Source organism: Melospiza melodia, chromosome Z (genome assembly GCF_035770615.1).
Source record: "Melospiza melodia melodia isolate bMelMel2 chromosome Z, bMelMel2.pri, whole genome shotgun sequence".
Lineage (NCBI taxonomy): Eukaryota > Metazoa > Chordata > Aves > Passeriformes > Passerellidae > Melospiza > Melospiza melodia.
In genome coordinates this window covers 10,885,802-10,906,769 of record NC_086226.1, presented here as the reverse complement: position 1 = coordinate 10,906,769, position 20,968 = coordinate 10,885,802, and the positions used below count along the sequence as shown (strand labels likewise).

General features: G+C 39.4%; 1 protein-coding gene across 1 annotated transcript; it reads left to right on the top strand.

Moving 5' to 3' along the window:
- The first annotated feature begins 316 nt into the window (after window positions 1-316).
- Window positions 317-19,675, top strand: AMACR (alpha-methylacyl-CoA racemase). The gene is made up of 5 exons (XM_063180050.1): window positions 317-590; window positions 3,254-3,397; window positions 5,925-6,085; window positions 10,679-10,865; window positions 18,873-19,675. Exons 1-5 carry the CDS (start codon window positions 332-334, stop codon window positions 19,280-19,282), a joined length of 1,161 nt encoding a protein of 386 aa, XP_063036120.1. The 5' UTR covers window positions 317-331; the 3' UTR covers window positions 19,283-19,675.
- The last annotated feature ends 1,293 nt before the right edge of the window (window positions 19,676-20,968 follow it).

Here is a 20,968-nt window from a genome sequence, read left to right as displayed (position 1 = left end):
CTCCGGTGGTGCGGGTCTGACGGCCAGAGGGGCTGGCTCCTGCATGGTCGGACAGGGAGATTCCCCCAAGAGCGGCTGCGTGCCGATCCCGCTGCAAGAGAACGCCTACGCCTCCTCACCGCGAGCCGGCGCGGCGGGCAGTGGAGCCGCCCGCGGGCGATCAGGGCTCGGGGTGAAGTAACACCCGGAGAACTGGGGCCGGTGCCTCCGAGCGAGGGGCGGCAGGAGCCCGCCCCGGCCCCGGGGCCGCGCGGGAGCGGGCGGGGCGGGCCCCGGGCCGCCTCCGCGATCGGTGTATGGGCGCTCGACAGCGGCCGAGGAGGCCGTGACGATGGCGCTGAGCGGGGTGCGGGTGCTGGAGCTCGCCGGGCTGGCGCCCGCGCCGCTCTGCGGGATGATCCTCGCCGACTTTGGGGCGCAGGTGGTGCGAGTCGACCGCCTGTCCCAGTCCGCCGCGGCCTCAGCGCACGGAGACGTGCAGGCCCGCGGAAAGCGCTCCTTGGCGCTAGACCTCAAGCAGCCGCAGGGCGCCGCGGTGCTGAGGCGACTGTGCGGCGGGGCGGACGTGCTCATCGAGCCCTTCCGCCACGGTGAGGGGCCCCGGCCGCCGGGAACCGCGCCGGGGCGGCGCTGCGGCCGCGGCAGCCCGGGCCGGGCCGTGGGGGGCGAGCGGGAGGTTGGAGCTGCGGGGCCGTGGGTCCCGTGGTGAGGGGCTCCGGTCAGTAGCTGAGGGGCTCCCGTTTGTCTGTGGCCTCTGCGATTCTGAATGGGAAGCGGGCAGGGAGGAGCTCTGGAGGCGCTAGGGGCGCATGCTGTGTGGGGGATTTGCGCAGTGCAGCCGCCATGTGAAACCACAAGGAGGAACCGCCGAGAGCCCTCAGACAGGGCCGTGCTCCCGGCCGGGCTCTGGAGGAGCCGGAGGGTGTCCGCGCCGAAGGGTCACACCGGGCTTGGAGCCCTGAATGAGCAGAAGGGTGTCTGAGCCGGGGGGTTACACCGAGCTGCGAATCCTAGGCGAACAGGAGGGTGTCCGAGCCGAGGGGTCACACCGAGCTGGGGGCACCATCCTGTGTGATATGCAGGCCTGTTGCTAAAGTGCAACTCCATTGTTGCTGTGCCGGTCAGAGTTTGATCTTCAGAGTTCCTCTGAAGACAGGAGATCTGACTTTATGGGTACACATTTACAAAGCACAAATCCCAGGGAGAGGAATATAAGAGTTGTGTATGTTAAATAGAGTAGTATGATTATGTTATACAGGGTTACTCTGATTCAGGATCAAATCCAGGTTATGAACTACAGTCTTCATCTTTAAACATCATGTTTAATTTTAGAAAGTTGCGCTCTACAAACTGATCACTTCCTGCGAGTCTCAAATCTACTTTATGAAAAACTTCCTTGTGTTTTTGCAAGTACTTTCCATTTTTAACATTAGGTTAAAAGTAAGACAAATTCTTCAAATAATCAATTACAGAATTTTTCAAAACGAATTTTTTAAAGAGAACTTTCAGTTCATTTTTTAATTATAGTGTGCATATTTCCTAATTTACCACATATAGGCGTGCATAACATCTGATTTTCAGTAGCAAAATTGATGCCATTTTAAGATCAATAGATGTCTCATGTTCCCTCCATGTTTCCTCCATTTATAAACCATACACAAGCACTCACCTGATGGTTATGTCAGTATCCCTGCGTGCTCCTTGAGGGTGCTGTTCTGTTAGAAAAAACGCCATTAAGGTCAGGTTGGACAGGGCTTTGTGTACACGAATCTAGTTGAAGATGTCTTTGCTCCCAACAGGGGCTTGGAGTAAGTTACTTTTACAGGTCCCTTCCAACCCAAACCATTCTGTAATCATGCTTCATTGAGGAGCTAGCTGAAATGTTTTGGAGATTTTACAGACAGTTTAGAAATAGGATACTGTTGTTTAGACATCATACATCGTGGACAGATCGTGTGTCACAAGTAATTATTTTTCTTCAGAAAATGGGTTTATTCTTACCTTACCTTACCTTACCTTACCTTGTTTGTTTACTCTACAGAAGCTGAGCAAAAAGAAAACGGAAGTTAAATTCCACTTTTTCCTTGTAGCTAGTCTCCTGGGTTTTTTGTTAATGAAATTTTGTTTTCTTTGTTTTTATGGGCACGTTGATGGGTTTTTACCTCGGCTGGAGGTACAGGCAATTTTGTAAATAGATAGTAGGTTGTAAGGGCCTGTAAGTGAACTACATAAATCTGTGGCCCATCATGAGACAGCTGGAAAACAGAAGCTGGGGGCCCGAGCTGCAGAACAGTTTCTTGCAAGGCCTGTGTAACTTTGCAGCAATGACTTTGTGACAACAGAGGGGTTATTTGTCACCCCGTTTCCATTCGTGTGCTTGAAAATCATGCATTTTGCCAAATTTCACTGCTTTCCTCTTGGGAGTAATCACTTGCAGCTGCCCAGTAGTTAGTGCAGTAGAAATGGATCTGTATGAAATTGGTGATGTAGTAAAAATGTAGATTAATTTTGTGAAACAAGCTGGAATAATAGATTCTGGGGTGGAGCAGGAATTGAAATTATGTTATCCCTTCAATTCTGAAATATGTGGCCTTGCAGTGCCATTATAGACTATTGGTAAAAGTCTGACCAAACTGCACTGAACCAGTAAGAAAGTACAATTCACATTTGCAATTCAAATTTCTTCTCTTAAAACCACTGCAAGATTAAAATTTTAGCTTTGATTTCTGTAAATCCATGCTGATTCAGCTTATATACCACTGATTCTAAAAATTCTTTATTCCCTGCAATAAAAAAGAACACATTTACTGGTGTGTGGTTCCTACAGATCATCTGTGGAATAGTGGCATGGTCCAGTCACATCAGTGAGTTAAACACACAGGAACAAGAGCTACTGAAAAATGGTGAGGAAGGTATATTGCAGAAAAGTACAGATGAATATTCAGGGGATTTGGATACAGAAAATGTTTTTCCTTGTTTTACTAGCCTTGGGTGGCTTTCTCGTCCAGTGGTAAAACAGGAATAAAAGCTGAAAAAAAATCCCCTAAAGCCTAATTTCTGCTTGGTTTATATTAAAAATTTATGCAGTATGTTGGTAATTGATAATGTTCGTGTTGTAACATGGACACTGAAGTAGAATGTGCTACTTCAAAAAGTGCAGTTGAGTTCTGCTGTTGCATAATCTAACTTTGAGCCATTATGTTTTGTGTAATATTAAATGTGAGTTTGAATTCCTTGCTTATGTCTTTTGAAGGTGTCATGGAAAGGCTTGGGCTTGGCCCAGAGGTCCTTCTGCAGGAGAATCCCAGACTCATCTATGCTAGACTTACTGGTTTTGGCCAGACAGGAAAATATGCCAAGTCTGCGGGTCATGACATCAATTACATGGCTTTATCAGGTAGGCTGTAAAATTTCCTGTTAAATAAAGCATCTTTCCTCCCTTTGATCAAGACTCAAGAACTTGATGAAAGCAGGTAGCTCAAAATTTATCTGACGTGCAGTGTGATAAAACAGCAGATCTGAAGTGTCACTGTCACTCTCAGTGAAATGGGGCTTTCCTTTCTCTGTGCTTTTCCTTGATGCTTTCAGTCAGCTCTGGCACTTGCCTAGCCCCTCTGCAAATTTCCTCACAAGTCAGAAACCGGTCAGAAGAAGTGAGGGTGTCTGTGCCAGGTTGTTCCGGTGAAGCATTCAATGAGGGATCCAACCAACAGTCAGCTCACCAAAGGAGGAAACATGTACTGGACATGTTTTCCTGCAGCAGCCAACTGTTACAGGCTGGATCAGCCTGTCTTCCCAGGCTGTACCTTATTTTCCTTCCTTGGTGCTATTCTATCTGAATAAAGTATCCGCCTGTTTATCTGAAGAGAGGACTGAATATTTTCTTCAGCACCCCTCTCCTAGAAACTCCATATACTTATAATCCTGAAAGGGCTGCAGATTATTTTATGTGCTTGTGAGCAGATTTTTTTGAGCATAGAAAAACTAGGCAGCACAAGACAATTGAGATCTTGTGCTTTTTTGCTTGTAAATATGTCTCCACTGATCCCAACTGAAAGGAAGTAGGCTTCAAATAAAGTGGAAATGCTACATTTCATTAAGGTGTTGTGGATATTATGCTGGTTTTAAGTGGTGTGGCTTTACAAGTATGCAGTAGCAAACAGAAACAAAGTACACACCTCAGGTGCTGCCCATCCATGCATGGCCCTACCTCCTGCTCTTCATGCTGCTTTCTGTCACTGATGCCTGTGAAGGAGCAAAGTGGCCCAAAAGTTCTGGGCTTCCCACTGGATAAAGTAGTTCTTGTAGCCCCAGGAAAGGGACGGAGCAGAGACAATGCCTACGTGGTGGTCTGGTATCTGCTACTATGAGGAGTCATAATGATGTGGAATTAAATTTCTTTAGAAATGGATTCAGTCTTCCTTCATGGAAAATTGTTGGAGAGTAGAAAAGATTAAAGAAAAGATGTCTCATTTGAAACACTTTGACTTCATGTTAAGATGATTTCAAAGAATTAGGGTATTTGTGTCTATTAGTGGAGGGAAAGACTTGGTACAGAAACAGCATGGTCCATCCCTACCTTAGTTTGTACTACTTTCTGGTTTACAAATAGAGTGATTTTTAGCTCTGGAGCTGATTTAATCAGTAGTCTTTTGGTTAGTGATAGCTACCTAAAATAATTTTGCTTGAAATTTCACAGATCAAGTTTTTCTGCCTATTAAAAAGAAATAGAGCAAGGTGTTTGAGAGGGGTCATTCCTCAAAAATGAGATCTCATATTTTGAGTATTTTTCTAGTAAGCTTTGTCTTCCTTTAAGTAGAAAAATATTTTGTGTTAGGAACTCTAAAGAAGTCGGTATATTAATTTTCTGGTGCCTTTTTAAACTATTAAACTATTAAACTATTTTTAAACTATTAAAAGGAAGGTTTTAGGCAGCAGCAGGGATTTTACTCCTGCACTACAGGATTTGGAAATTACTATACTGTGCACTCTGTTGCCCATAGGAAGTGCATTAGACTATTTGTTAATTAAACAGTCCATCAGAACCATGCAATTCTCAGGAATTTCTGACCATGTATTCTGCAAGTCTCAGGCCGCAGACACAGGAGAGGGGTGATCACACTGCAGTTTCTTGCTTGCCCAAAGGGAATTGCTGTGTGGGAACTATAAAGAGTAAGGTTACAGTATAGAGGTTGCTCAGGGTGGCAGAGAAATGCTAACAAATTCAAAGCTCTGACTGAAGTAAACTGGCTTAGCCTTTGCTCTAATTCCATTTGTTTCTGCATAATTGCTGGCATAAACATAGGTTCCCTGTGTTTACATTGCATGCAATCAGAGATAACCTTCCTGAGTTAGTCACCTGTTCCTATGTGCAACCTTTTTTTTCCCCAGACGTAGTTGGAGAGAGAGGATAGGACTGAAGAACAGTTGTCAGTGTGACATCCTTTGTTACGATTATTAGTTCCTTTTTTATGAGCACATAAGACTATACATCTGCATTTTTGTTTTAAAATATTCAAAGAAGAACACTTTATCAAAGTGGCTTTGAGACATTCATAGTGCCTCTTTATGGGTGAGATCCAATGCATGTACAAAGTACTAATATAGAATTACTGCACGCAGGGTTGGATTTTTATAAAGTTTTATTTAAACTAAAATTTTGTCCCTCCTTAGTCAAAATATCAACGTTTAGCTGTGAGAGTTTTGTTAATCTCTTTAATTAATTACATCTTCACTATTGTGATTTCATATATTTTCACTCTTCTGTGAATTAAAGAGTCAGCCAAGCAGAAATAGGAAACATTAGAAGATTGCGTTATGCCTTATTTATTAGCATGGTTTGAAAAGAATGAAACTTTTACTTGTAGAAATGAATGTTTATAATAATTTTATGCGTATCCTTGCTTTGTTTTCTCTTTTGTCAGGTGTGCTGTCAAAGCTGGGTAGAAAGAATGAAAATCCTTTTCCACCTGTAAACCTTCTGGCTGATTTTGCTGGTGGAGGTGTCATGTGTGCACTGGGCATTCTTATAGCCCTCTTTGAACGTGCCAAATCTGGCAAAGGGCAGGTCATTGATGCAAGTATGGTAAGTTCTCAAGGAACTTGGGGTTTCTTAGGCTTGCTTGGGTGTTCTCCTACTCTAAATCTGGGAAAGGGAGGACATTGTAAGGTTTAGAATTGAGAAGTTGGGAAAGGGGAAGTGAGGGATCTCCTAAAATGGCTGTTCCTTCACATGCAAGCAATTCTCATGTATCACTGCTGCCATAACATCCTTATGTCACGGAACACATACTGCAGCCTCTTCCCCTCTCCCTGCTTTTGCCTGTCTGCCTACTTCACAAAGTATTAGCACTATGTATTTGAAGAGTAAGTGTGGTGTATGGAGATAGGGTGTATAGTAAGCAACTGGCTTACTGCATAACAGCAAAAATTGCAGTACTCTTGGAGTAAAATCGCATTAGCTTTCTTCAAGATACATCTTCTTATGAATTTGTGACAGGTCATATCTTATTTAGAAACACTGTTCCCTGGGATAGTTACGCTGCCTGTGGATCATTGCCAAGAAGTCAACTTCAGACACTTTGTGAATGTGCTGTAAAATAAATGAAAGGCTAAATTAGCTTAATGAATATTTTTCCACTGAAGGCCACCCACTTAAACACAGAGGAAAAATAACTATTTACATTAATTTTTGGAACTTATGTTATCTACAGTTGTTGTTCCTCTCTTGTTCTTCCATTTTTCTTTTTTAAGAGTGTTGCAATTAAAATTTGACCTCCGTTTGAGGCATACTATCTTAGTGAAGACTGAGGTTTGGCCTTAAATATAAATTGAAAAAAAAATTACATTAATTGAAACAAATCCCCTTGTTGAAGGGGTCTTGAAGAGAGTAGAGCAGCAAGAGATGTTGGATTTCTTGATTTCGGTAAGTTTTTTACAAATTCACAAGATGTTTTCAGAAGCAGTCCATGGTATTGTGGTCTAGATCAAAATTTTATGGGAACAGTGCAAAACAGGACTAATGTTTTTACTGCAACAAAAGTTTTTAGTAGCTGATTGCCAAAATGAAAAACTTAACAAATGGAGTTCTATAGATGTTTGTTGGGACTTTTTTCCTTTTGTTTTTGTCAATTAGCTGAATGATGGATGAGCGACTGTGTTTAGTAAATTTACAGATGATACACGTATGTGAAGGACTGCAAGTGTGCTGGACTTGGGTTAGAATTGAAAATGACCTTTTCAGATTGGAGCAGTGACCTGAAAGAACTGGCTGCCATTCACAGACATTGCTGCTCTGTGGTCCTTTGTAGGCAGAAACAATTTGCTGCACAAATGCAGTAACAGTGAGAGAACAATTGGCTAAAGTACAATCCTGGGGGTTCGTAGTAGTCACAAGCTGAACATGAGTCAACAATATCATGCTGTTACAAAACACACACATACTGTATTAGGATGTATAAACAGGAAATAGAGCCAGCAAAGTTTCTGAAGCAATTATTCTAACCTAGTCAATGTTTATGAAGTCTCAGCAAAACAATGTTTCAGATGCTGACCATCATCTTTCAAAGTTGCTAATTTGAGGGAGCCCAAGTAGCACAACAAAAATTATGACACTAGAAACATGATCTAAAAGAAGAATTGAAGGAGACTGTGTATTTGTGAAAGAAAAACTGTGGAGAATTGTGACAAGCCTTCAAATACTGAAAAATATATTTCTTGTAGTTTGTAGTATTATCAAATTTTCCTTATCATAATTCAGAGAATTAAAGGAATTTGTTAGAAGAGAAACCAGTTAAGTCTGCTAATGTTCTAATGAAATTTGTAGCTCATTTGGAGTGGAATGTATTGTGGGGCTTTTTTAAGCCCTTAAGCCCTTAAGATAGTCTCTTCCAGTTTTTTCTTGTCTCATTAGAATTGTGGAATTTACAGTTCCCTGCTGATGTGCCTGGTGACCTGTGACATGGACAGAATATTGTCCAGTACCACAGGATGTACTTTACCTGATATTTGGCCATATTCCCCATTTCTTGAATAGACTTTCAGTGACATCGTTGATAAAAATTATCCATGCATCATCAGCAGTAACGACTGCAGTAAATTGACTGGTGGATGAGCCTGGTTTTACAACTAAGTTTTTTTTTTTTGTGGAAGGAATTGTTTTAAAAATCACAACACTATGCCATTTCAGCTGTTTTGTTTTAAGACTGTTTTTTGTTTAAGAGACCCTTTACTTAAGATGTTGTACAATTTAGGTAGTCTGAATATGTTAAAAACTCAGACACATGGTAGAATTTTCTGTAGTAGAAACTGTGCAAAAAGTAGACACTGGGTTTAGCATTTCATCTGTCTGTCTCAGAAGAATTGTGCCTGGCCTGAGCTGATTCCTGCTGGTTGCTGTCCCTTCTCATTGACCCTGTAGGGATCATGGCTGTCTTACAGGAAGCCAAATAGTTGCCACGTGGAGTGAACACTGCGATGTGACACAGTAGGCAGAATTGTACCTCTGCATTCCTGCACCACACTGGAACAGAGGCATGTGAGTCAGGCCGCAGCTGGGGTTCACTAGAGTTTCAGCCACAGAGCCTTCTGCTGGTGGTGGGCATCTGACTGAGCATAACTCACTCTTTGTGAAGAGACAGCCACAGGAAGGCATGCTGGTAGAGATAGCTTGCATAAGAGTCTCGTGGCAGGAGCATTTAGCAATGCAACAGAAGACTTGAGGTTCCAGGTTTTTCTCAGCCTGGAGGTACTCAAAACCAAAACTCCCACATCCTAGAAGCCTGCATCAGTCACGAGGATAGTTTAGCTTGGTATGGATTCATTCCCACTTTTGTTTGAGCTGTTTTCAGTCTGTGGAAAGAACAGAAGGCTTGCGGAGTAGACAGGTCACCCATTAGGGTGATGCCTCTGGATTCTTGTGCCTGCTTCAGAGACTGCAGATGTTCTCTAACGTGAGGGACTCATGAAACACATAATTGTTATTATAATCATTCTGCAATTAGACTTAAGTGGAGTCTCTCCATGTTACCCTTTTCATGTTGTAAAAGAAAGTTACCACATTAGTGAGTGTGTGATGTTATTTTTACATGCCTTTGGAGGTCTGGTGCAGATGTTAAGACACTTTTTTTACTTGGCTCTGAATTGTGGTGGGCCTCAGGCAGAACGTAACTGTCCGGTTGCCCAGACAGGGGTATTTCTGAACTCCCTGTACCAGTCAAAACCAGATGCGCTGTTTTAAGTGTTTCCTGGGTAAGTAGCACATAGGTATTGTACAGCTGCTGACTAAGAGTTTTGTCAGCATCAAAGTCTGATTTTCAGTTAGAGCTTATTCTAATGTTTTCCCCATCTTTTATTATCCTTACTTTCAGTGCTTTTTGTGTAATATTATTTTTTGTTAATATGAGCAGTGCAAGATCAGGTCATTAGTAAAACAAACTTTATTTTAACATCCTTGCAATAATTTTACAGACATGTAGATGAAGGTATGCAGTATTTTCTCATATGAAAGTACTTTAATTGACTTTAACATGTGGCAATGAGGATAGAAGTATTCCTGTCCTTGAAGCAGAGCCCAAGTAACACACATTAAATGAAGAAGCCCTCTTGACTGCATGCTTCAGCAATTTGCATGTTTTAAATTTTTGCATAGAAAGGTATAAACTAATAGTAAATTTAGTAGCCTGCATGAAAATTTAGTAGCCTTTTTTTTGGCACAGTATCTGTGCTTTTCTCTATAGACAGTGTTAGGTTAGTTTCATGCAGCTGAAAATGCATGAATCAAGTGATACTCAGAATAATACAGCTCAGGTTTTAATCTGTTCTGCTGGTGTGTTTCTGGCCATACACTATTAGCTGGCTTATCTTTGCTTACAGTAATTTCAATACATTTGAAAGAAAATTAATTGTGCTGATGAGCAAAACTGTAGTATGTGATTTATTTTTAAAGACTTTTTTACACTCTTGGTAATTATTGAAAAGCTGAACAAACTGAATTTTCATCTAGGTGTACTGCACAAAGACAAAAATTTGAGGAGCAATTTGGAATGGGATTAATCATGTTTTCTAGCACTGTATTCATCAAAGTCTTGTCTATGTAGAGATTCTGTTGCTGTGTGTGTGTAGCTGCCAGTGATGACAGTGGGGGAATAGTTTTTGTTTTAACTTAGTGTTGAAGATTTTATTTTACTTCCTTCAAATTTTCTGCTAAAAATAGCACTCTTCCTATAATCAGTGTATTTATAGGAGATAAAAATTTGGTATTTATGGGATTGTACAGATACCTTGTTTCAAGAGGTTTAGAAGGTGTGATTGCTGTCTGATGCTTAATGTTGTATAGAGGCAAGAAGCTTTTCCCTCACTTGAAATTACTCACTCATTCTCTAAACTTGCTAAATGAGGAAGCTTTGTGCATTGAAGGTGTGTTGTCCATTTGAAGCTGCCTGACTACATTTATGTTCTTTCTTATTCTCTAATTCTAGATGATTTCACATATGCAGTGTAAACAGTAATTGAAAATTTTTAGAAATGGTTAATGACAGAACCTTACCAGAGGTTCTGTCATTAAAAATCTTAGCAAAAGGCAGAACTGGTAATTGCTTTTTGTTGCTTTGTTTTATACAGAATTTAGGTAACATGCCAGCTAATTTACTGGAGCTTTTTTTTTCTCTAAATCTTCAAGGTAGAAGGAGTATCATACCTAAGTTCTTTCCTGTGGAAGACACAAAATTTGGGACTTTGGGACCAGCCTCGAGGTGAAAACCTGCTAGATAGCGGTGCACCTTTTTATGAAACCTACAGGACCTCTGATGGAAAATACATGGCTGTTGGTGCCATTGAGCCCAAATTTTATAACCAGTTAATAAAAGGTGAGTAAGTTGGAGCAATTGTTTTATAACAGCAAAGCATGATTGAGAGAATTCTTTCACAGTTGGTTTTGATTCATGATGCATGGTTCACAGACCTTCCAGATCATTGAGTTCAGCCCGTGCCCTGCACCTCAGCTATCCATGGCACTGAGTGCCACATCCAGACTTTTTTTTAAACACACCCAGGGGTGATGACTCCACCACTTCCCCAGGCAGACCATTCCAGAACTTTGTCACTCTTTCAGTAAAAAGCTTCTTCCTAAGAAATGGGTAATGTGATTTCTTTGTAAAAGCCAAACACTTCCTGAAGTTAGTTTGGTAGTTGTGTAACAGTAAATTGTCTTTCTAGCCATTAATTTATTTCCTTTTCACCCCCAGCAACTACACTTAAATTGCAAGTCTTCTTTTGGACTTATTGTAATGGTGATGCACTAAAAACTTTTTCTGCAAATCACTTAGTTTAAATGATTCTTATACTTTAAAAAGACCTTATTCTTTGCAATTGCAAATAGAATTTCAAAAAATTTCTATTATTTGTACTGTAATTAAAAATAAAACCTATTTAAATTGTTTCAGAAAGGAATGTTCACAGTAAGTAGTTTTAGTATTTCTTGACAGAAAAAATTATTGTGGAAGCAAATTCTGCTTAAATAATTAATTTTCTCCACACAATTTCAGACTGCTTTTAGTGTCTAGTTGTGGATATAATATTTATATTTGACTAAGGCTCTTTAAATATCACCATAAATCATGATTTATCTTTTCAAGAAATTAGAATGGGTTATGCAAAATGTTTAACTGTATGAAATTAAAACAAATGTTCAGGTGCATCTTTACTTTTGAACTTGTTTTGTGCTTCAACCCTTTTATCCCATGGACTCTTAGCTTCTTATTGGTTATTTAATTAAATTTTTTTTCTGTTGTGGTTCTCTGGTAGATTGCTTTCCATACAGAATTTATGAAAATATAAAAAAATCTTGAAAGAATTTAGTATTTATTCTTTCTTTGCACAGAATATGAAGGCTATAAGAAGTTCTCAATTTAGTTTTAGTTTTGGTTAATGAGTTCAAGGAGTGTCAGCAAAGGATTCCTGAAGTGGGCGCACCTGGCGTTTTGTGAACCGCATTATTCGATGCATGGCTCCTGTGGCCAGTCAGCGAGCCTGCCAGGGGAGTAGTTCCTTATTCTTGCCCAGTCTCTTTCCTCCTGATTTTTCCTTGAATTTTAGCATTCCTTGAATTGTATCCATGCTACAGTTTGTACTGGTTTTGCCTTGGGATAGCACTGAATTTCTTCACAGTAGCTAGCAGGGGTGTGTGATTTGGGTTTGTGCTGGAAGCAGCGCCATTACACAGGAGTGTTTCAGGGACTGGTGAGCAGCTCTTGCGCAGCACTGAGGACTTTTCTCCTCCTTATCCCACTGCACCAGTGAGAGGGCTGGGGCTGCACAAGAAATGGGAAAGGATCACAGCCAGCACAACTGACCCCAGCTGACCAGAGGGACATTCTCTACCACAGGACATGATGCTCAGAAATAAAACTGGAAGGGAGGTTGGTGGGTGGCCACTGCTCAGGGACAGGGTGCACATTGGGCAGTTGAGGGCAAGCAGTTGTTCTCATCTGCAGCTCTTGTATTTCTTGTGTTATGGGGTTGTAAGGTGGGGTTTGGGAGTTTGGGATCCTGGTGAGCAGGATCCCAAAGAGAGCTTGTTCTTTATGCTTTGGCTTTGTCTCTTGCAGCCTGTGGTGCTCCCCAGGTTCTTGTGCAGCTGTAGCTGTGAATGGCTACTTCTCTTGTAGTTTAAAAAAGTCCATGCAGTTGTGTGGAATATGTAAATTGGGATATGCTGCTACATACATGAGGAAGGCTTCTGGAGTGACTCAGGGACATGTCCAGCATTATGTTGGACAGATCAAATGTCAAGTCTGGAAATGCCACTTTCTTGGCTGAAGAGGATGATGCTTTTTTGTCTCTGAGAGTCCTAAGAATAACTTGTTTGTGAACTCAATTTGTAAGCAACTTGACCTTGAAAAAGAAAGTTGAAGAGCAAAAGTAAATATAAAACTATATCAAAATAAAATGCAAGCCCTTGCCCTTGGAGTTAGGTAATTTGGAATTCCAATACATATCTTCAGGGAAAGTGCTTGTATTAAGTACAAAGCAGATGAGAAAAAAATAAGGCTGTATACTCAAATACCTATATGTTTGGCTTAAGTGATCAAACACTGGCCTGCAGTATTCGTGGCCTGCAGTATTTTGTTCTTTGGAGACTGTGTTGAATCACAGTTAAGCTACAGGACTGGGATAGAATCTGTACTTGTCCAAAAAGCACCAAAATTCTGCAATGAGGTGTGGTTCTGTTTGTGACTCTTTGTCAACTTTTTCTGGACAGTCCTGCTATCTTTTATTGATCATTGTTATGGGGCAAACTTGAGCTTTTCCCTTTCAGCCAGGTTATCTAAAGATAAGCCTGTGATGGATGAAACCAGTGGCCAGGTGATACAACGTGGTCACTGATGGTCTCTGTCTTCTTTAGATGACTCTTTACTGAGGAAAGTGCTAAAATTCTGGTTTTCTTGTAGTTGTTTCTCAGAAATTTAGAACTTAGAGCAACTGTGAATTCTGCTTTTGTTGGGGCACCCACACTGGACAACTTCATTTTCATGTTTGAAAGTACTCCTTATGTTTACAGTGCAGAGAAGTTGCTTGATTTTAACAGCTGAGGTTTCAAAAATAGTTATTCCAGCAGGAAAGAACTAGTGTGTATCAACTTGTAAGTAGACAACAACTGCAGTCATTGTTGCATGTGTTTCAGTCTGTTTCTGCCATATTTAAAAAATCCAACATATATGCTGCAGTCTTTGAGGAAATTTTGCTTTTTGCCATTAATTGTATCCCTATCTTTGCTTGTTTACACTCACTGAGTTTCCTTTGTTTATTTTGTAAAAGTGTGCTGTTTAAAGTAAATGACCAAAATCAAGATTTTCTCACAATATTTAATTTAAAGCAGCTGGTGTTTTTGTTATTTTGTTTGAGGTGCATATTGTGATCTGTTCAGATTTTCACGTAGGAAATATTTATTCCTTTCAGTACTTATGATTTAAATCTTTCTGACGCAATAGTTCAGAGCAGCAGAACCTTCTTGTGACTTAGGGATTGTTTCCTTTCTGGGATACCTATTGCAGAAATTAAATACAGAATTTAAGTCTTTGAATATTATAGGGAAAAGTGCTTGTGAGAATTGTATTGCTTTTTCACAAATCTGAGGATCTTTGACTTAAGCTGTCATCTGTTCCAGGCATTAACTCCAGCTTTGAAGTTGGTTTAATGTTATGGTCCAGTTGCAATTTCCATCATTTTGTTTCATAGCTTTTCTCCATATTTCTGGTCACTTCTGCTGGTGAGCAGTTTGGTGCTGTTCCAGATAAAATATATTCAAAAACCACTTGATGTCTCTCTGTCCATATTCAGAGGGTACATTAGTTTTGCCACTCCCATAGAATGAGAGTACAAGCATATGGGTGTTGCAGATGTCAGCTGGAGATTTGAACACTGCAGAATTGAGAAAGGAGTGTGGTGTCTGAACAATTTGTCTCTGCTCACAGAATTCTGCTTAGCCAAAGCAGAACTGATTTCCTTTTGGTTTTGGTTCAGTGTTTCCCTGCAGAGTTCCTGCAGGAACCCAGTGCTGGGCCCAAGTGCAGTTAATGACATGGTGAGGAAAGTTCTAAAGGAGGCTGCAGAGGGAAACTAAATTTAAGAAAATAGAGCACGTTAGTTTGAGAGTATTGTTGGCTTTGTAGATTGTGCTCAGCAGGGGCAATTGCCAGAAATTGCCAGAAATGTATTAATTAAATAAATTTCAAATAAATTTCAAAAGGCTTTATGAAAAACTGCAGCAATGTAAAACAGATGAAGTGGAAAAGTATTTTGAGCTCACTATTGAATATTTGCTATTAACAGACAAGCTGTAGTCCTTTCGCTGGTATTAATTTTATTACTGCAAAAATCAGACAATAAATAGCTAAAATGCCTTGGCATCTGTTGAAAAATCTGATAGCAGAAACATTTGCTACTAATGTTAAGCCTTAATCTTTCAACAGAAAGAGACAGCATGTCTTTCAACTGGCCTGTGAATTGCTTCTGCAGGTTTGTTGTGTTTTTCAGCAATAGATGCTTAGTCTGCTGCAGCCAGGCTACAAGGGCTGTGAAGAACACAGTAAATACTGTGGAGCAGGTGGGAGTAAAGGTTTGATTCTGAGTTATATGGTGTGAAATCAGTTACACAAGGTGAGCTCAGTGTCCACTTACATTGATGTGGAAAGCACTGACAGTCACTGAAGTACTGAACTTCAGTTCCTACTCTATAGTACCCCTTTCATACTACTTTTCAGTACTCCTATTTGTATTACTTCTGTTTAAAAAAATATTAGGAAAAAATTAAGAAGCCATTGAAAAACATTGTTTATATAATTATCAAGGATTTCCACAGGACTCTCCATTTTGTGATTGTTAAGTATTGTGTACTGTATTAAAAATCTGCTGGTATACTGAGTGCAATATCACAGTGTTATTGAGACATTCAACATGGGCAAACACTTTCCTCATTATGTTTTAGACTCAGTTATACATAATGTTATGTTCTGTTTTATTTTAATTTATTTATTATGATAAGCCTTAAACATTGTACAAATTCTGTAGAGGGCCAGTCTCTGCTGCATCAAAACATTTGCAGTTGTGATAATTGAGTATGTCAGCTTGGAGTACAGCTGTGGATGCATTTGCAGTGAGGCCTGGTAGTACTGTGGGCCTGATCAACTGTCACTTCCTAAAAAATTCTGAAGTTTTAGAAACCTTGATCAGAGAAAAAACTTTACATAGTAAGTTTAATGAAAATCCACTGCTTTCTTATGAAATGTGGGATATTCTGAAATTCAATTCCCTCTTACACTGAGAACAAATTTTATTTAGCCAGAAAAAGAGCAATGGCCTTCGCCTTGCAGCTGTTATTTAGGCCAAAATTAAGGTTTCCCATGCTAGATGATTTTATTCAGTCATGTTATGACAACATAATTTCAGAATGACTGCTATGACCATACATTTTTGAAAAGAAAATTAGCAAGTTAAACCAAGAAAATCCTGAACAAAACTCTGCTTTTAAAATATATGACTGAAATAATATAAAAAAAACTGTTTCAATTTCTGACATACCAAACCAACTTCACTGATTGATCTAATTTTTGCTGGTTTCTTTCTCTTGAAATCAGTGCCTGATTTTACAAGAGTTTTTTAAGAAGTTCTGTAGAAATAGAGATTTCAGTTTGCTCCATCAGTAAATGATGTGGGGATATATGTCAATAAACTATAGCATTTAAAGGAGATTTAAAGCTACATTATTATAGGGAGACAGTTTTTCAGTTTTCAAAAATAATTTCAAGGTGTGCTGAAGTAGGTTGATTAGGCTTTTCCATACAAAAACTCCTAGATGAAAATTTAAACAAAAAGACTTGGAACTAAGTCATGATTGCTTTATAAAATGTTCTGTGTAAAAGAGACTTTGCTTTCGATTACACTGAGTGAAGTCTGTGCTCCTGTGGTATCCCAGACAATTATGTGCTATGCAATAGTTTCCTTGTTGAGTCAGTCACTCCTGCTCTGATTCTGCTCATCTGCACCACAAATGGTGAGCACAGGCTGGAAAATGAGGAGCTGTAGTGCTTAAATGCTCTCAGTTCATCCTGTTTAAAGCTGAAGTCTTCAGTGGTAAGCAGAAAATGAGCATGTAATATTAAATTCCGGGTTCTGCATATTGTTCCAGTTTGCCAGAGAATGTGCAGTGAGGCTCAGCCAACTTCCCATCTGCCACAATCATCAAAAATAATTGTGTAATGAGATAATGGTAGAGCTCTGCTCATGTTGGACTGGCTGCTAGAAACCAAACCAACTTAATAAGAAATTGAGTACTGTGAAACAAAGTTTCCACTTGACAAGATTTCATGCTTTGAGACAGAAGCTCAGGTAGTGAGTATTTCCTTTTGTGGAAGGTAAATTTGCCTCACCTCATAGTTCATAAGTAAACTATACTGCGCTGTAGGTCTCTAGTAGAAGACTTTGAAAATCAACAATAACATTAATTTTGAACATACTGCTAGCTTTTATGTGATCATGATGTTCAACCAGTGTGAGTTACCTTCAGCTGATCTCATTTTTAGGATTACATGAATGGTTATGGACACAAGAGTGTAAGTTCAGTGATTTAAGGTGCTTGATAAGGGCATTAAGGGCTTGATAAAACCATGAGGACTGATCATTTGTAGTATCATTTATCCTGATATCCATAGCTCTTTCTAATAAGATGTGAGAATACTCATTTTGTCTTTGACTGTGATGAATTTCTTGTGAAAGTGAACAACTGCAAGGCTGTATTTCTGAGTCTGGAGACTGGCAATTTCTGTGTGTTTTCCTTTGAAGTACCAAAGTGCAATTTCAAAGCATGTATTAATTTTCAAAACTATGTTTAATAATCTTGTGATCAACAGTGAAATTCTTAAATACTGTGTTAAACTGGGGGGGGGCACTGTGGGCCCCAAGTGTATTGTACAGTTTATGAATGGAGAGAAAGAACTTATTGAGCAGAAGAAAAGGAACTATCTCCCTTTCTTGTATGTTTAAGCAGCAATATATCTACCTCACTCAGTGGTAAGGAAGCTGTAGAAAGACAGGATATTTAAGGTGTTTTCTGCCTATCTACAACTAAAGGCAAGAGGAGGTCTGCATAAATTCTGCCTGCAAACAGCCCTCTATTACCCAAGCTATACATTTCCTTTGCCTTTTATAGGGAACTGCTGTTTTCTAAGAAGCTAATTTTTTTGTTACTTTGAAGCATTATGATAATAGTTGTTTTCTCATCTTTTGAATTTCTCAAATTATCTTCTTTTGTATCCCTGCTTTTTCTGAATTTTTCCTGCTGTGTTCTTGCTCCTGGATTTCAAAATGTGACTGTTAAAACAACCTTCAGTATGTCACTTCTGATTTCTATTCAGTATCATATATTCTGCCTATACCTCCATTTGAAACTGTAGTTTCCATTTGAAATTGTCTCGATTTGAAACTGTAGTTCAATTGCCTTTTCTCTTTCTTGTGTTTTACCTCCTTTTTGAGATAATCTCTAAAATAAGTGATAAAAATTCTTGCATCTCCTTGAAGTAGCAGAATGAAAGGGCAGAGACTTCAGAGAGCAGAATCCATGAGAACAGAAAGAGGTATTGGAAGCTGGCAGCACAGAAGAGCTGTAAGCTCCCCAGTGAGAAGGGATGCTTAGTTCAGGGATAGACCTGGGACTTGCCTGGTTTAGGAAATTGTCATTACAAGGCCTGTGTGCCCATGCTTTGCCCTGGTGTCTCAGAAGGGATGTGCTTAGTGCTTACCTGGGTGGTCCTTGCAGCTGAGATGGAAAGCAGGGTTATTGAGCAGCTGGTGAGTGGAAGGGCTGAGGGAATTGGAACCTGGGGAGTGAGCTGGAGCAGAGCGAGGAGGAGACGCTGCTGGAGCCTCTTTGGACAGTGGAGTGAAGAAGCAGATCACTCTTGCAGTAACCAGGTCCAAAGTCTATCATCTGTCATGTGTGTCCCAATAGTGCAGGATCCATTCAGCAGATTTCTGTGTTGCCAATGCCAGGTAGAGAATATGATCCTACTATCAAGCTTTTCTCAGGACATTATTACCTCGAGACAGCTGCTGCTTCTGTGAAGTGTTCATACAAATGAGTGCTTGTTATAGGTATGTACTTAAAAGGCTGTAGCTGATGCAGTTTAGTCTAATTGCAAGTATCATAGAACATTTTATTATTCTGCTCCTTGCCCTGCACAGATACCCAACTAAAGTTCAAAGTGACTGTAGTATTGCCTGCAAAATACTGTCTTCTTGAGGAATACACTTAGTTGTGAGAAGCACTTAGTGAATTATCTAAGCTGTACTATAGTTAAACTTTACTTTTCTCCTTTCAGGTCTTGGGCTAAATTTAGATGAACTCCCTGCTCAGTTGAGTTTCTCCCACTGGCCTGAAATGAAGAAAAAATTTGCATCCATATTTGCACAGAAGACACAGGCTGAGTGGTGCAGCATATTCGATAGCACTGATGCCTGTGTGACCCCTGTTCTATCCTTCGAGGATGCTGCCTCACATCAGCATAACAAAGAAAGAAGTTCTTTTATCAAAAATGATCCGGGAGAGATAAGTCCTAGACCTGCTCCTGTTCTGTCTAGGACTCCTGCTGTTCCATCATGTAAAAGAGATCCTTTTGTAGGAGAGCACACAGAAGACATACTTCTAGAATATGGGTTTACTAAGGAAGAGATTGCTAAACTTCGTTCTGATAAAACAATAGAAATCAAGGACCTAAAAGCTAGTTTATAATCTCTGACTATGCATATGAGATAAATTTCAGGCTGATACTGTAAGCTTTTGTGCTTTAAAATTGAACTATATGACAAGTGAATGTTGGCATAATATTGATTTTAAGTAATTTATATGTTTTAAATTGTTGGCATTTTAAATTTAATTTGAAAACAGTGAGACTTGTGTACTTGTGTACCTGGATGATCTGTTGTCTAGAATGATACTATAGTTGTGTTCTGAAGATCTACACAGTTTACTTGTTGAGCACCTGTAAGCTCTCAGAATGTTGTTTAAATACTGTAACCTTTGGTTTGATTATTTTAATTCTTGGTTACACCATTGATTTGTAATACATGTTGTAATTACTTGAAAGCAATTATTTTAATAAAATATAGTTATATTCTTCTTAAATGAGTGATTGTGTTGTTTATTCATGAATTAGAAGGGATTTTTTCATCTATTTTCATATTATGTTTCATATTAATTAATATTTTTCATATTAATGAATTAATTAATTAAAATAATGTTTTATCATGCTGAAACTATGATCTAATTAATGCTATTCTTTCATGTGCTGCTGCAGAGCTATTATCTCAAAGTTGATCTGTTTAACAGCCTGACTACATTTTCTCAATACAGTCTCCTTATTATGCATTACATTCGGACTATCACCTTGGCTAGAAACTAAATTCAGAATCAAACTTTTTTGTTTTTAAAATATCTGCCAACTAATAATCCTTTCCTCTCCTTATGGAAAAATGGTAGGCAACTTTGCTGTGCAGGTTTTAAACAATGGTTATTTGGTTTTCATTTCCTTCAAACTTAAATTTTCATTTGAAACTATCTCTTTCAAGACAAAAGAAAATATGCTTTTAAAAATAATTAATTATATGGCATTATTACAGTATTGTCCAAGGTGTGAGGAGTTATAACATGAAGGGTTGGGTATTTAGATAATTTTGAAGTTTGGTTTGTTGGTTACAAAGGCTTCCAAAGTTGAGCTATACTTTAGCCCATTTTAATGTGTTGTGCAAAAATGTCAACATTATTACCATAAGAAAACCTTTTACATTCTACTACATAAACCACAGTCTGGAAGCAAGAATTATCTAGTAGGTCCTGGCAAGTTGTCTAAACCATCAGCACAAACACCTGGGGTTTCCAGCTCATAGTGTAGTGTAAGCTACTGAACATTATACACAGTTGCCATAGGACTTGACAAGTTTCTTAGTCCCAGATATATCTGATTGTGTTGGAGAAAAATCAGCATTGTCAGATGTGATGTCCATCATGGATAAGTTCTGAAACCAGAATTACTGATGTCAATTTAAAACCTTGTGTTTCTTCAGGATGGGTTGGATCAGCTGCCTCCCTCAGGTGGCTAACCTGAAAGGTACAGTTTGAGTAAGGTCAATACAGGTTTCTTTCAAGGCAAGAAAGACTGTTTAAAAAACCCTCTTATAAGTAATTCTGATACTCTCTGTTTTCAGAAACCAAGATATAATCAGTTCTTTTGAGGGCAGTACACATCACATACAAAAAAGTACTCATCAGTTGCTGCTTGACAGATTCCTGCCAAGTGTTATATCTGCCTCTAAGGCTCCAAGGCAATGGATAGGTTCACTTACTCATCCTTATGAAGTGCCTTGAAATCCTCTTCCAGAGAGATAGGGATTTTTCCCCCCAGGATAGTCAGTAGGGAAT

What these genes read in the sequence shown, in the direction of transcription:
- AMACR (XM_063180050.1), top strand. Translation starts at nt 332, where the DNA reads ATGGCGCTGAGCGGGGTGCGGGTGCTGGAGCTCGCCGGGCTGGCGCCC. An exon ending in CAATTACATGGCTTTATCAG is followed by an intron (nt 3,398 to 5,924) that starts GTAGGCTGTAAA and finishes CTCTTTTGTCAG; the next exon opens with GTGTGCTGTCAAAGCTGGGT. An exon ending in TTATAACCAGTTAATAAAAG is followed by an intron (nt 10,866 to 18,872) that starts GTGAGTAAGTTG and finishes TTCTCCTTTCAG; the next exon opens with GTCTTGGGCTAAATTTAGAT.